We start from the raw sequence: 16,107 nt of genomic DNA, 5'->3' as shown, positions 1-16,107 counted from the left end.
CACAACACATCACACCTGTCAGCTTAAGTAAATCCTCGCGTGTGTATATTGGATCCGTCTCACTTGTATGATACATGGATGAAACATCCCCACTGGTTCAAAACAGTGACAGGCTGTCATGTGCAGAAGGTCAGTGTGTGTACGAACTCCTAGCAGCTGAACATCTAGGAGTGGAAAATGTGACTTTTACAACCATGTAAGGAAAGAAACGTACACAGACAAAGACTGGAATTTGAAGAATTTATTTTTTAGTGTATGCACTGTCAGATTGTGAGTGCTTCATTTAGAATAGATACATTTCAGAGCATTTATGACACTTCAGAACCAGATAAACAAATAGGCCTGGTAACCACTAAAGCCAGAATTCAATGCATTTCTATGCCAAACATAAAATCAGTTCTATAAACAGATGTGCAAAATTTAGATCAATTGCAAAGAAAAGCAGGTGAGATATGAGTAACAGTAAAAGAACCTTTTTGCAAGTGTAATTCATGAATAAAAAGCATGGACAGGAGTGGTTATCACATACATATCAGAGCATTATTCCAGAATTTTATGGGCTATGTTTGTGCAGCATAATAGTAGTCTAACAGCATCTGTGAATGGCACAGCCCTGACAGAGTCATTTAGCATTGAAATAAAGTTTTCCATGTATAACATTATAAAAGTAACTCTGAAGTGAACAGATGAATGAGCAGATTTTAGATTTTACACCAAGTGTACGTTTCAGAGTGGTAGGCGAACCACTCAGCAGCTCCGCAGTTGTTTTCCCATCGATCCCAGCCTATGTGTCATTATGATGGATTGCTCTGTGGGCTTCAGGGAGACCAGCGCTGGGCCCAGTGTATTGACAAGGCTCCCATTTCCCTCTCCCCCTCTTGTTAAGTACTTCTCCCCCAAGTTAATGAACTAAAAACAAGGAGGATTGTGGGGAAGGGAATGATTTGTGATCGTCTCTCGAGTTTATATGTTTAGTTCACTTTATAGGATTAAGCACACGCAGTTTGGATGGCAAAATAAAGATTCAGCATTGCATAGTTTTGGTTTGTATAGCCACATATGTGCCTTAGCACAAAAAAAAGCAGAGTCATTCCACTGTGGTCTCTTTGTCCAATTTGCAAAATAATATGTTAATTGACTCACAACTTTCCACAATAGTCGCACAACTTTACTGCACGAACTATGAGGAAAAAAAAGATAACAGATTTTTAACAACCATAGCTATGATACAATCGTCAGCTAGGGAAATCATAGGGGACCAACCCAAATTGGCAGCAGGCGGAAGATGTGGCCTCATTCAGACAGTCTAATCTGGCATCTGTTATTGCAGACAGAATCAGTGGGCCCATGGGGCTGCCAGGAGAGGAGAGATAGAGGTGTAATTGAGAGCAGCAGTTTAGATCTAATAGGAAAATGAGATGAGATGGGGACTAAGTTTGGGTGAGTGTCCAAGACAATCGTCCTTTATCTGGAGATGTAGTCATGGTGAGCAAAGTACTGTTAAGAGTCTGGGCGTGCGCACTGCATTTATTATGTGATTTAAATAGCGGAAATTGACATATAGGTTGCTTTGTGACATAGATACATGGACAAATGGACCTGCAAGGCTTGCAGTTATGTAAGTTGTCACCTCCCTTCCCATAAGCTCATATAAGCTCATATAAAAAAAAAAAAAAAAAAAAAATCCATATCTATTTGTCAAAACTTGACTAGAGTGTGTTTCATCATCATTAGGAAGTATGAAATGTAGATGACACACTTTCTATCAACAGATTTTCCCAATCTTGCGTCTAAAGCAAACATCTTTTTGGGTTTTCTAACCAAAATCTCAAATCTAAAACACATTGTGCAACAGAATTTTGAAAGACACAAAAACAAAAACATGCCAGACAGAGTTCATCGCACTGAACAATGCATCTGCCTCTCAATGCCACGTCCTTGCTTTATCATTACACTGTGGTGATCTTCTTATCCTTGGTGGCCTGTTTAATGGCGGCCTGCTCACAGATGATTTCCTTCAGCCTCTGTAGCCGGATGTTTTGAGTGCTCAAGTCGCCTACACCTGTCTGACTGCGATGGAGTAAGGAAAGGGCGTTGATGTACTCCAGCTCTGTGTAGCGGACACCCTGGTCCACCACCAGGTTCAGCAGCTCATCTGCAGTGTTGTACAGCATCTCATAGTACTGCCTGAAAGAAGAAGAGAAGGTTGTAAATCTTCAAATTAACTGGAAAGACAGAATGAGCAAAGAAAAGGATACAAGAGAGGAAATCAGAGTGTGTAGATGTCTTCTAAGGTAACTGTTCACTCTTCTATCAGAGGTCAGTTTGCAAATAAAATGTCAATGTATTTCCAGATCTATTTAAATGATAAACGGATGGCTGTCAGTCTACAGATGCAGCAACACTGCATGGAATGAGTTTGGTCTTGATATATGAAAGAGTTATTGTTATGTTTATACTTTCAGTTTGGGAACTTTAACACTGAATTTAAATCCATTGTGGAAAAAAACAATGGTGAAGATTATAAAAATGTGTCAGTCCAAAAGCATCCAGTTAGTAAAAATTGGAAAAAGGTTTAAACATTAAATTGATAAACACACACAGACACCCAGTAATGGTACAGCTGCTCTATCTGAACTGTCGACACCAAAATTTAATGGGTATTTTCTTTACCCACGCTCCACTTCACCACCAACTTTCATAAATATCAACCTTGCAGTTTTTTCTAATCCTGCTAGCAGACAAACAAACGCTACTGAATACATAACGTCCTTGAGGACGTAATCAAGGGAAAGCAGGGGGGAGAGGGAAAAAGAAAAAGCTACATGGAACAGTAACACTTTATAATCCTCTGTTATTCATTTTTCCAGGGCTGAATCAAAAAGAACAACAAGAACAAAGGGAAAACACAGAAGCCACACTTACTGCTGTTGCTGTCAGCAGCAATTTTCTTAAAAAGGGCTTCAAGGACCTCAACCTCCTGCCACTGGGAGTTGAAGGTGGAGGGAAACCATTCAACAGCTACAAACTACTGAGACTATTCTAATGAAATGCTGTTGACAGAGCCAAAAGCGGAAAGAGGCGTGTGCAGAATTAATAGCTCTTTAACCAGAACTGAATACCTCAATGGGCCATTTGAGAAGGACCATGAAGTACACAATGATAATGCAGGAGCACAAAAGGAGAGCAAGTATTGTTGAATAAAACACACATTCACCTGCTGACAAGAACGATACGCATACAGATCAAAAAATGCCAAAGACAAGTGAAGAGAGACTGCGTGAACGTTTTGAGCACAGCATTTTTAAGATTTGTTTTAGGCGTTGACCTCTTGTGGGTGTGTGATCATAGACTGTATAACTCATTAGCATCAACTTACAGTACTTGGCCATTAATATGGATTTCAGTAGGAGTCTAGCTTGTCATGAACACAAAATACAGATACCTGTACAAAGAGGGCCTGGAGGTAAGCAAATGCACAGGAATCTGTGGAAACAGGAAACACTATTTTTCTTTGGTCAGGGGTAAAATGAGTCTAAGACCAAGATGCAGGAATCCTAAAGAGACAACAAATGTTACACTTTCATACGATGGTTGTCAGCCAGGGCAAGAGGGCACAGGTGAGCTACAGTCCTACTATTGCATGTTTATAGTAACTATAGTTACTGTAGTCTGTAGTAATGGGCAATAGTGTGCACATGGGCAACTAAGATCATGTTTGCAACTTTTATGGAGCTCTGTATGGACTGCAGAAAAAAAGCACAGAGATTTTAGTAGCAGAACATTTAGCCATGATTTAATACAGAAATAAATGAGATCAAACAAGCAAAAAATATGCTTTGTCTCTCTTTCAATTTATACTAGTTTCTTCACCAAGTTTTTCTTGGAGCTCCCAGTGTCACAACACAAGCAGCAACATCCTGGTTCTGTGTTGTACATTAATACACAGAATAAAAACTGACTGTTTACTACAAAACATAACTTGGTCAAGGACAGGTGATGGTCAGTCAAAAGCAGTGGCTTCTGCTGCTGTAAGTAAAGAGAGATAATTACAAGGCTGACATTGTTAGGCTGAAGAAAAGCATGTGAAAGGCATTGGGGGTGTTGCGACTAGGCAAACAATGTCAGAGCCACCGATGTTTGAACGTTCTTTGTGCGGCCGCGATGAAAATTAAATTAAATGTGGATGTGGTTAAAAAGGGTTAAGCTCTGTTGTGCCAGAAGAAGTTGGAAGTAAATGGATTCAGATACTTCTGATATGGCTCAGTAGAAAGACAAAAAAAGATCCTTTGACTCATTTGTTTAGCTTCACCACCCATCCCAGACCCACTCCTTTCTTGAGATGTTCATTTGCTATGCTAACGAGGCGTTAATGAGCACTTAGGGAGCTTCTGTTCCAAGGTGTTTTATGTGCTGTCATTTTGGATATTCAACAAAAGAAAAAGACCTGGAAAGAGTAATGGAAAGGTTAGAACGAACGAGGGAAAAGGAAGACGACTAAAGAAATGAATGCAGAGCAGGGGTGCATAATGTCTGTTTTTGGCCTTCCTCGGCAGGCGTTGGCCTTGATCGTCAAAGCATTTGCATTCTGTCTCACCCTCTATCCTTCATCCTTAAGTTCATTTAGTAAAGAAGCTAGTCAACACTGATGAGTAACACCAGTTCACTCCTTAAATGGAAGTAAGACAGATGAAAAAAAAGGGAAAGACGGGTCTCATTTTTTTATCTATACAATATCTGAAACAAAACATTAGCTCAAGAGCAATCCCATTTCATTCTCTAGAGCCAGTGTTTAACGACGCACTTGAAGCAAATCGCCTCATTATTTGATCTAATAAGATAAACAAATATAACCATAAATATGCACATTTTTATTTGTTGAAGGGAGGCGCTTTGAACAGAAGGCTTTTCTCTTTCAAACCGCCATCCTTAAGTCCAAATGGAAAGCAGATCTGATTAACCAGACTGTTCTGAACAGAGCAGAGAAAAACAAAAATAGCAGAAATTGCACCTGACTGCTTGAAATTGTCTCTGTGTAATTTCCTAAAGAGGCAGAGACATAACCACTGCAAATGTCTGTGTAGTAAACATTTATGTTGTTAGTTTTAGACACAGTTATTTGCTATGGTACATGATTCCAAAGACACAGAGGTAAAGCCGAGCGGAGGGTGTAATTTACTCGGTAATGTGAATGTGTGTGTCTATCAGAACAGTATGTGGTGATTCTGTATAGTTTAATTAAGAGAATGTTCCAGGTAGACTTCAGTAACAAGTTCCACATGCAGTGAGAGATGAACAGCACCCCTGCTGAAAACTAAGTCTTTGTTGGACATTTTTTTTTTCAGTCTAAAAGACCATCTGTTTGATACAACAACAAAAGTAGCTGTGCAGATATGGAGTCTCTCCATTTAAGTAGCAGCTGACAAGAGATAATTGAAAACGATCTGATCGACACTGTGAATAAAGACTTAATTACAGCATAATAGCAACTGCTATTCCTTTTGCAGTGATTACTCAAAAAGAGGTCCCATTGAAAATGTGTTGACTAGTAGATAAATGCAGAATAATTAAAACATTTAGTACTAAAGACAAGGCATGCCCCCAGGCAAGGCAGGCAACTGCTTGGGGAGGCGAAGGTCAGTGAGTGCCGGGGCCTCTTAGGGCTGACAAAATGTACGCTCACTCCCATTACATGCATGTATGTTTAAACAAACCTAATGATAACGACGCAATTCAATCAATAAAATGAAGAGGAGTTGTCCTTCTGGTTGGTAAAAAAAAAAAAAAACAAGAAAAAAAGAGGGGGGGTGGCAAGACAGTGGTGGGCAGGCCAGACAATATAATCGCAAATAACTAAGCACTGCTAGTGTAGCCTTATCTGTGGGAGTGATACACTTAATGTGCCTTCCACTAGCACATTATTTATTTTGATTGATGTTTAATGTTAGTTAACGTGACTGAGTCAAGCCTGCACAGCCAGGAGTGACCATCAGGACACCGGCGGTTGACTTATCAGTGTAACTAGCAGGCTGACAGAACATAGAAGCTAGGCATTACAGTAGTAACACTTCATAACAAGTCAGCATGGTCTTAGGCATTGGCAAGCAGTATCTATGATTTCCTACCAACAGACCACAGAACCATTTTCCAAGTTAACTTTAAAAGAGCTCAAGCCCAGACAATGTGGTCATTAATTTCTTGTCTGACATCCATGAAGATCACTGGCATTTCAAGCTGGTTTCAGCCTCATCCCCTCTGTAGAACATTTTTGGACTTTCTGAATCTGTTAACTTAATTAACTTATCCACTCCTCAAACACGCAGCCTTTCCAGGGTGCTCTTCTTTCACTAAATCATATTACTAACTTGTTGCAAATTAATCTAATTAGCTGTTACATGTTCCTCCAGACATTTTTGTTTGTTTGTTTTAGCATTTAAAAAAAAAAAGAAAAGAAAAGAAGCAAAATTCATTCCCCTGTCTTATCATTTGACATGTTGCCTTATACGATTTTCAGATAAACCTGCTTAAATACTGTGCAAGTCAATAACTTCCCAACTTCTTGGTGAACAGCGTTTTGATGTCTGTTTTGTACCATCTAATTATCAAAACAATCCCAGTACTAAACTGTCTGCTGGCTGTTCAGAGTGTGTGTAAAGCTTCTGGTCTCTATTCAGTGCAGATGGAAGCAGGCTGGGCTAAGCAAGAGAAAGCTTAAGGTGTGTGTGTGTGTGTGTAACTGCACGTGTGTCTATCTACCCATGTGTCTGAGTGATGTATGTTAGTGTGTGCTGAAAACACTTTCAAACAGTTCATTACCCAAGCAGTTGGAAGGCCATTTGCCAAACAGAGTAAGGGCTGTTAATAAGATTAAAATCTCTCAGTGCCCCACCATCAAGAAAGAACCCCTAGTGAAACACACACATCATAACACTCACGCGCGCACACACAAACACATTTTTTGCCTTCTCCTCTCGTCTGAAACCAGTTAATGAAACCAGCGTTCTTGTTTTTTCACACAAAACCAAAGTAAATTCTCATGTTGACTGCCATTATCGTTAAAGATTTTATGGGCTCCATCCTCGACACACACATTTACTTTCACCAATTTCCACCTGCTTCCTCCAGAACTTCCATCTATAAGGGCTATAATCAGCTTTTAGTAGCTTTTGTGTGTCTGTGTGTAAGCATCAACATCCCTCTATAGTGTGCTCTATTAAATTTTAATTAACTTCCCCTTCCCCCTCTTCTACAACGAATATTCAGTCAATTTATGATGTGGAGATGCAGTACAGGACAGAGAGATATGTATGTCAATGGCACAGGAGTTATGGTGGGGGTGGGGGTGTATAGAACAAAAAGACAAAAGAGAAGAAAGAAAGAAGAAAGTGAGAAAAAGAAAGGATTTGGCACAATTCATTTCCCCTAATTTCTAGCATGCACAATATTAAGGCCATTACAGGCTGCCTCTGTCAGCACATTTGGAACAACACATTAGTTAGAGGGGGAATGATGAGGAGGAGGAGGAGGAGGAGAAATAATGGGAGAGTCTGTGGATCAACCTTTGAATAAGCTGGAATCCAAAGCTTGTTGCTGCAGTAACAAATACCTCTGACACCAACAACGGGGCTTCTTGACTTGACTTATCCTCTTTATTGTCTTTAACAGTACTTCCACACTTAAATAGAAAATGCATGTTTTACTTTGTTTTGGCATTCAGGTGTGGATCAGCAACTTTCTGCTCCCTCTGATCCAACTGTTTAATATGCCATTAGCACCACACATGTGTTAAAGATCAGTTTTTTCCCCAACACATAAATATAATAGTGACTCAAGATCAAAGCAGCAGATCATTGACATCAGTCATTATTTTTGTGCTTCTTCACGAGATGTTGGTTCGGTTCTGAAGTTTCCCAGACAAAAAAGAAAAAGAAAATAGAAAATCTCGCCCTATTCTTCAGGTGGTATACACTGGTGGATCCCAAACTTTTTGAAACCTCAGGAACCTGTCACACTGATTTTGTTTTTCCTCGGTAAACTTTCAAGATGAGGCATTCAGGTGTAGGACAGCACCCTTCCCTTCTACAGGAAAAGCTGTAAGCCAAGTCGGTTTTACTTCTTTTATGTTGTTCTTTTGTAAATCTTCACCTCACTGCTCTGACAGCAGTAATTTCTGACTGCAGTGCTTCTGGCAGACTTGTGAGCCGGAAACCATGTCATGTTAGTATCACAGCTGGCAACCATGAGGTGTCTTGCCCAGTCTTAGCTACACTAGAACTATACAGTATCTAAGCTTGCCAAGCCAAAGGGTGAAAGAAAATGGATCCTAACAAAAACAACCTGTGAATGCTAGTACTGATGCGTGTCATTTTCGCATATAAATAGTGTTTTCAAAAGTGAGATGGCTTAGTGTGGATTTAATCTTAATACACTCTTCTGCCTCTTTCAGGCTCCCTCCCTTCCTGCGGTCTCCCTCCCTCCAGAGCAGTGCATTTGTCTTTCCTCTGGTAATGAGGAAAGGTCTGCAGAGACTTGAGACTGAAGCTTCATCAGCAAAGGCCGGTCTCATCATGCTGCACCATGCACAACAAACACACACAAATAAGAGCACGCACCACAGACGCGCTCTCACTGGCTTCATCAGCAAAGACGAGTGTCATCATGCTGTGAGGTGCACATATATAAACACACGCACGGGCTTCATCAGCAAAGACCAGTCTCATCAAACAGCGTCTTGCACATGCTCGTAGAAAATGGGAGAAGAAGGGTGGGGCTGGGGGAAGAGGGAAGGAAAGAGAAATTCAGTCCAGCAGAGGCAGTGCAGGTGATTGGACGGTAGTATATTTAAGGGAAAAAAATACTGGGAGAACAGGAAGAGAGCGCCAAAGAAAGAGACACAAGGTGACAAGGGAAGAAAAGAAGACAGAAGCCAGGCCTAAATACAAACAGTCTGATCTGTTGACACCCACTACCTCCTGACATGGCCGTCAACTGTACTTATTACCACATTCTCTGTAGATACACCAGCCTGTCACCCTGACACAAACACACCAGGGTTCAGAAACACACACAAAACCAACAACAGTTTATTCACCAGCACACCGGTTCTAAGAGGTGCACAGTAATCGTGGTGGTACACTGCAGGAGAGGACATAGCTTCTTGTACAATACACCCTCGCACTCTAGTAATTTCCAGTAGCAGACAGGTGGGTGCGATGGTCTGAACTCGGGGGCATCTCTGCACCGAGTCTGTCATACTGGTGTTTAGCCTAGCTATGGGCTCAGAGGCTTGCAAGTTTGCTAGGGATGTTATGACAGAGCTGCCTACATGGGTCAGTGGGCAGCACAGTGCTGCACTGTGTGTGTTTGTGATATAGCCTCAGTCTGTGTATGAAAAAAATCATAGCTGAAATAGTGTTGGTTCACACAAAGAACATATTTACATTAAAGTGAGTGTGGATTTATAAGAGATGTTTACTTTTGCTCTGTAATAGCAGTATATTGAGACAGAATGGTAATTTTGTCCTGAATCAATCTGTGTGTTAATTTGAATGAGGTCACATGAGTTTTCTAATGATCCTATAATAGAGAAGCTTCAAGTCCTAAACTACTGTATATGACACTGAATTCATGGTCTGTCTGATCTGAAAGAGCTGAAGCCAAAACAATTCATTTCTAGTTTTAATTTTAAAGCAAGATGGAAGAAAATCAAAGCAGGTTACAACATTAAACCTTTAATTATATTAAGCTTTAAAGGGTCTTCAAAAAAAAAAAAAGCAGTGCAGTAATGCCTATGTATGTTTCGCTGTCTGATTTTTAGCGCAACATGAACAGCAGAACAAACAAATACCACGTTTCTGTCAAAAATATTTTGAAAAAAAGGTTTAAATTCTTCTTCTTTGGTTCCAAGACATGCTTTGGATATTTTTCTTTTCAATCTTTAGCTGAAAGAAAAATAGAAATAGTTTTTCACTGACAGCAAGAGAAAAGCTAAAATACATTTTTTGGGTTTTTCTTTTTTTGATTGATTGGTTTTGTTTCCTCTCCTAAGAAATTCAGATATAAATACAATTTAAATTAGATCCTCAGTTCCTCGGTAGGTAGGTAACCAAATAAAACAAATAAAAAAAAACCTAACAACAATCAAACAAACAAACCACGTCATTCTTCCTGCTGTTAGTGGAGGACAGAGTGCTGCTGATCCCATCAGTGTGTAAAATTTAAATGTGATTTAAATGTGATTCACAAGAAGAAGATTTGATGTTTCTCGTTCCTGATAGTGAAATGATCATTTTCCTCGGCTGTCATTCTAGTGTTGAAATCAAAAGGTTAAACAACCTAGCAACCATTATATACTTTGATATTAAATCCCAGTGAAAGGCTAATTATATTAGATCTCTATTTAAGGTTTGTAAAAATGTTGCCAGGCAAAGAGCAAAAATGTCTTCATAGGCTGGAATGGATTGTTGCCAAGCAACACTTAAGTGTTTTTGAAAGTTTTCTAGTTGTACAACTATTGTAGCTTGTGGTCTTTTCAAAATAAAAGATGCAGCAACAGCTCCACATATTTATCTAATTTCTGTCCCTGTCAAGGGACCACAGTATAAAGACAGGTAGACACACAGGACAATGAGAGGTGATCAGTGGACTGGCACGGTTGACCATGCAGTGAATACACCCACACACAACTACACACACACACACACACACACACACACACACACACAGATGTGACATTGCAGTGACACACAGGTCTGCAGCATGTTCCCCAGAACTGTTTCCTGAGCAGATGGTCTGTGTGTGTCCACTTCTGTGCCGGTGTTTAGATATGTGTATGTGTGGGTGTTTGACCTTGACAGTCAAGTTGATATTGCTGCCAAACTCTGACTGAGAGACAAGAGGCCACAATAGGACCATACAAATACACATGATCACACAAACACATACACACACACACATACACACGCACACATTTGACTTTTTTCACCCTGTGCAACATGAGCGATCGACATACTGTAGGCTTTCTCACTTTTTTTATACTGTATATAAACATGGACTGAACCACAAGGTGGCACTGTTCCCCCATCCTTTTGCACAGTGAAAGGGAGAGAGCAAAAAGGCAAGTGTGCATTCTTGTGTGTTTGCATGCATGTGTGTGTGTGTGTGTGTGTGTGTGTGTGTGTGTCTTCACGCCTTCTGCAGTGCTGCTCTACCGGCCTCACCTTACTTTTTAACTGACATTGGTGCCTGTTATGGTGCATTAGTCCAGGCATACCTGGTTCCTATATATAAGTACACACATGTGGATAAAATAATCAAAGATCACACATGCCCTAACAAGCATTCACACACCTAAGAACCAAAAAAAAAAAAAAAAAAATTACATGGAAATAAGGGGAAGCATCTGCAGTTTCTCTGAAAAGCAGGCTTCCTGGTGAGATTACTTCCTTTTTAAGTTTTGCTCTTATTTCTCAGGAGGTGGTAATAAAATACTGATGAATATCCTTCTTTTACCCCTCTTTATCAAACAGCTTCTTCACTGCTGACTCAGGTCAGACCATGTTAGTATTCTCAAAATCTTTACAACAAAACTGTTAGACGTTACTAAATGCCATGTATACATAAATGAATTAAAGAAAAAGAAAAAAAAAGGATTTTTCAATATGGGCCCCAGCTACTAAACGATTCACTCTGTCGATCACTAAGGTGTTTGTATTCATAAAATGTTTGTACACTAAACGTTTAAATTGACGTGTTTTTACCTTATTATTTTGGAGGTGGGTGGAATTTCACTCTTCAGATATCATCAACTCAAGCAAATGCTGTTGATTTAAAAGAAACTGAAGGCATACAATCAGGAAAAAGTGCACCTACACATCTGTAACTATGCACAGTTTTGTTATAAGAATACATATTGCATATTTATTGCATATTTGTCTTTAAAAAAGGAAGATCTGGGTAGTTGAGAAGCATTAAAACATCAGTTGTGGCTTTCTGTATGCCATATATACATCACTGTAAGTTATTTCCTTCCACTCTAGATGGTCATGTAAATGAGGTTATTTCAAAAAGCTGATAGGCTTAGCAAGGTATCTGTGCATACCCGATACATAACAGATGTGTGTAAGTGACTCTGTATGTGTGTGAGTTTGTGTGTGTCTGTATGTGTTTGCAAGACTTGGTGTATCTTGGAGCCGGAGGCTGGCCAATTCAAAAAGCCATGAATGTGTAAACAATGCGCTCTGCAATTCCCAATCAACACCTCCACACCACCCACGCCTTGTAATCAGACAGAGTGGGAGAAAGAGAGAAAAGACAGAAAAGCCATCACTGGCATTTCTCCATAATCAAAGTTGACAGAGGGGAGAAATAACATACTAATCAATGGTCCTCCACATCCAGTACAGTTCAGGTAATTTCAGTTTACTTATTTGTTTGGTTATTTTTTTGTCTTCTTCAGGGGAAACTTGGCTTGCCACTCTGGCACATTACAAACAATAGAAAAGCCCAAACTCTGCCAGTGCATAAAGACCCAAGCACTCAAACACATAACACAAGAGAAGCTCATTAAACTTATAACATACTGTAAGATGCCCAGATGGCAGACACAGGAAAACACATTTTACTGTACAATGAGAATCAAATGCAGACAAACAGGGTTGCGAACGTCACCTTAAAAGGAATAGTTGGTGCTGCTAAATGTGCTGAAACTCAAGTGGTTTAAGCATAATCTGTTATTCATTTTATAATACACTCATTTTCTCCTTCTCCCTTTCTTCCCATCTCTCTTGTGTTCATCTCCACTGTAAGATATTGTCTAACCATGCTGCCCTCTTCAAGTCTGTTCCATGCTTTTCCTTTCAAAGATGCCTTTTCGACAACTTCCCTTTACTTAGTTTTTCAATTTTCTTCCCCTCAAGCCATCTTTCTTTCTCCATCTTTTCCATCACCCTTCCTCTCACATACTCTCTTCTGTCAAGGACACAGGCTTCTCAAAGAAGGGAGAAAAAAATCATATGAATACAATGAATCACTCTTCCTTCTTCCACCTTCTTCTCTCTTTCCAACCTCCTCCTCCCTCCATCTTGTTCGCAAGGATGTCTGAGGTGCTGATTTCCCTTATGCCTGTCAGGGCTGAGCAGCGCTGGGCAACAGCAGTTAGAGTCACAAAATTTAAATGTATGAATAAGAAAATAAACAGCAACAACAGCGTGGACACAGATACACAGTGTGGTTGACAATCTGTTTGACCATCTGTCAGCCTCACGCACTGACATAGTTGCTTTCTGAACTTGAAAACACTGTGCGAGTCTGTGTGCATCTGTGCAGGTGTGTAGTTAAAGATGGACTACTATACCGACTAATTTTAAACAGAACTGGTTATTATGATGAGGCCATTATCCATTTCTGATTTGATGGATTCATAATACAGTTCACGTAATCTTTACCATTTAGTTATCTTGCAAATAGTGGCTCTTCAAACTTGAGTAGCCATAGTATAAATTCCATGTGTGTTTACTGTCCTATTATCTTTAGTCGTGTGGCATGATATCTTTTTTACCACTAAAAAGCAAAACTTATGGGGCAAAAAGCAACTATTGGCAAGAAAACGGCATTACAGTTTACACAAACTCAATATCTGCACAAAATATCTGTTTCCTCTTTGTCCTGTTAAAGGCTATCAATCTTTAAAACAGAAATGGAAATTCATAAGCTTTTATTGATACTAGACCCATTATCGAGTCTTCTTATTGGTCTGATTCTTTACTGATTTTCTCCATTGACCTGTGATCAGATTTCTTCTTTAAAAAAAGCAGACTTACACAGTTTTTCACAACTGTCAATAACGCAATATTACCCCAGGCTACACAGAACAGCCCAAGCCTGAAAGCCTGAATAGAAAACTGCCTACAGGTCAGTGCCTTCACCCTGATAAGAGACAGAATTATGAATTCATTGCACTTTCCTCAAACTACAGTATACTATAGAGTAGAAATAAAATGTGCATTGAAAAGCTTTACAGCCTGCAGTAAGAATAACTGGACTGTAACAGGTCATTGTTACACTTGTATAAGAAATGCTCGAGAGCTCTGGTAGAACTGGAAAAGATGCTAAAAAGGTGCAAAAGAAGCAGGCAAACGTAACCCTTAATACTCTTTCACCTGTTGTTCAGCTGATTTTCACTTATGTGAAGAAGATTTTGTGCGAGTCATTGTTCTCCCACTGACACAGTCAACGTTGCTTTCTCTGCATGCTGGAAGTGGGAAATAAACATCACGGTGTGTCTAGATTAAGAGGTAGCATGAGCAGTACCCATGCAGCTCTGCTGTTCTGTTTATGCCACACACTATGTGTTATGGTGAGTGGATTTTGATATAATTTGGTGAACCAATTAAAACTGTTTTGTGATGCCCAGCTAGCAGAAATGCATGCTATCAATATAGTGCTGTATTGATAAGCTCGAAAGCATAGATTCAGATGGATTGGACAACATAAACCTGGGATCCCTACGACATAAACACACATTAGTGGAAATGTGTGAAAGGTTGCTAGTTATGTCCAAGGCACTGAGTGGAAGGCTTGTTCCAGCTACTGAACCACAGAAACTGCTCCAGGGAAGCTTTCTTAGCTTAGCTTTCCTCTCCATGCTCAAAATGTGGAAAAGGACTCTAACCTGGCAAAGTCGAGGTCCGCCTCCCTGGACATGGTGATGTTGGTGAGGTTTTGCTGGAGGACAAAAATGTTCCTGCACATTTTCTTGATGCCAGACTCGCTGATCCTCTTGAAGTATTGAGCCCCATTAATCAGAATACAGGAGATCAGATGACCAAGACCTGGTAAGAGATGAGAAAAAAAGAGGAATGAAGGATATGTGATTATATCAGGAAAGAGATATACAATTCTTTTTATTTTTAAGGAAATTTGGGAATAAGAAAGAACATTTTAACAATGTTTTCAGACTCTTAGGTTCTTTGAAAGTGGTTGAAGAGAGCTGTATTTTAGATGCAGTTACTTAAACGTCACCCTAGGGGGGCTGCTGACCTTCAAAAATATACTGGAACTTGTGTTGCTGCAAGGCGGCCCCCATGGCTTCCTCTATGGCTGAGATGTCCTTGTTCAGTTTGACCACCAGAGGGTCATAGTCCATGCTCTCAACATTAGCCACAATGGCATAATTTCCTTGTTTGGTCAGGGGGATCAGGTAATGGAAACAGTGCACCCTGAATTAAAACAGGGAAAGAAAAGAGAAAAGAGAAAATTAGATGCTGTAGATAATTCAGGGTTTTTTTCCTCCCATTTTTTCACCTTTTTTCTGTCTGGAAATTAAAGTTACATATTCTGCTTTGTCAAGAACATTCTGCCATCCAAATTCTTTGACAACTATGTATTGATATGCCGAAATAAACTATGAACTATGCTGAGTGTCCAACATGGGAACGACAAGGAAAAGTGGTGAGTCAGGAAATATGTATGAACTGTATTATTCTCTGCGCTTTGGAGGTTAACATAGTTAGAAGGCACTTTAGCGGGCACAGAGTGTTCTCATTCCTCAAGCCCCACTAAACCTACTCTAATACTTATAATTTCTACAGAAATCATTCTGTTTATAGAGTACTCATAATATATCCACTTGTACAACTACCACTACATCACTGTTGGATACCATTCACCTGAGCAAAGTGCTGTAGAGCAGATTGTTGAATATGCTGTGCACTTCTGAGGAGTATTGAACCTTAAATAGAGCTGCTTATATACTTAATGCCATGTCTAATAAATCTACTAAGGTAAATTGTCCTTTCAAACTATTTAATTTGTAGAAAGCACACTTATGTCTATAACATAGTTTTGTGTATATTTCCCCACATATTTTATCTTGAGTGTTTTAGAGGCAGTAGTTAAAGGAAGACTGTTGTACCAGAATGGCAATAAAGCCCCCAGCTATAGCAGAATAACTGGGTTGAGGACCTTGCCAAAGAGTTTTTGTATTCACCTTTTTTCTAGTCAGATTTTTGGGCCGTTTTTTTAATGGATTCATAGCTAAATGCCACAAATAAACTAAAATACCAAAAACACTCTCAAAGTTTTGATTATTGTTATGTAAAAATGTCA

At 39.6% G+C, this 16,107-nt stretch overlaps 1 protein-coding gene across 1 annotated transcript in view; it reads right to left on the bottom strand.

Moving 5' to 3' along the window:
• Positions 1-226: 226 nt before the first annotated feature.
• Positions 227-16,107, bottom strand: part of exoc4 (exocyst complex component 4) — a 131,370-nt gene continuing 115,489 nt past the window's right edge. Inside the window, exons 18-20 of the mRNA XM_031726575.2 lie at positions 15,040-15,218; positions 14,672-14,831; positions 227-2,187 (exon numbers count right to left, since the gene is read on the bottom strand). Of these exons, the coding sequence (XP_031582435.1) occupies positions 1,950-2,187; positions 14,672-14,831; positions 15,040-15,218 (577 nt within the window). The 3' untranslated portion in view covers positions 227-1,949. The remainder of the gene's footprint in view (positions 2,188-14,671; positions 14,832-15,039; positions 15,219-16,107) is intronic.

The sequence above is a fragment of the Oreochromis aureus genome, linkage group 17, assembly GCF_013358895.1.
Source record: "Oreochromis aureus strain Israel breed Guangdong linkage group 17, ZZ_aureus, whole genome shotgun sequence".
In the NCBI taxonomy this organism is placed as follows: domain Eukaryota; kingdom Metazoa; phylum Chordata; class Actinopteri; order Cichliformes; family Cichlidae; genus Oreochromis; species Oreochromis aureus.
The sequence above is the reverse complement of the archived record's forward strand: the minus strand, read 5'-3'. Positions and strand labels throughout refer to the sequence as shown.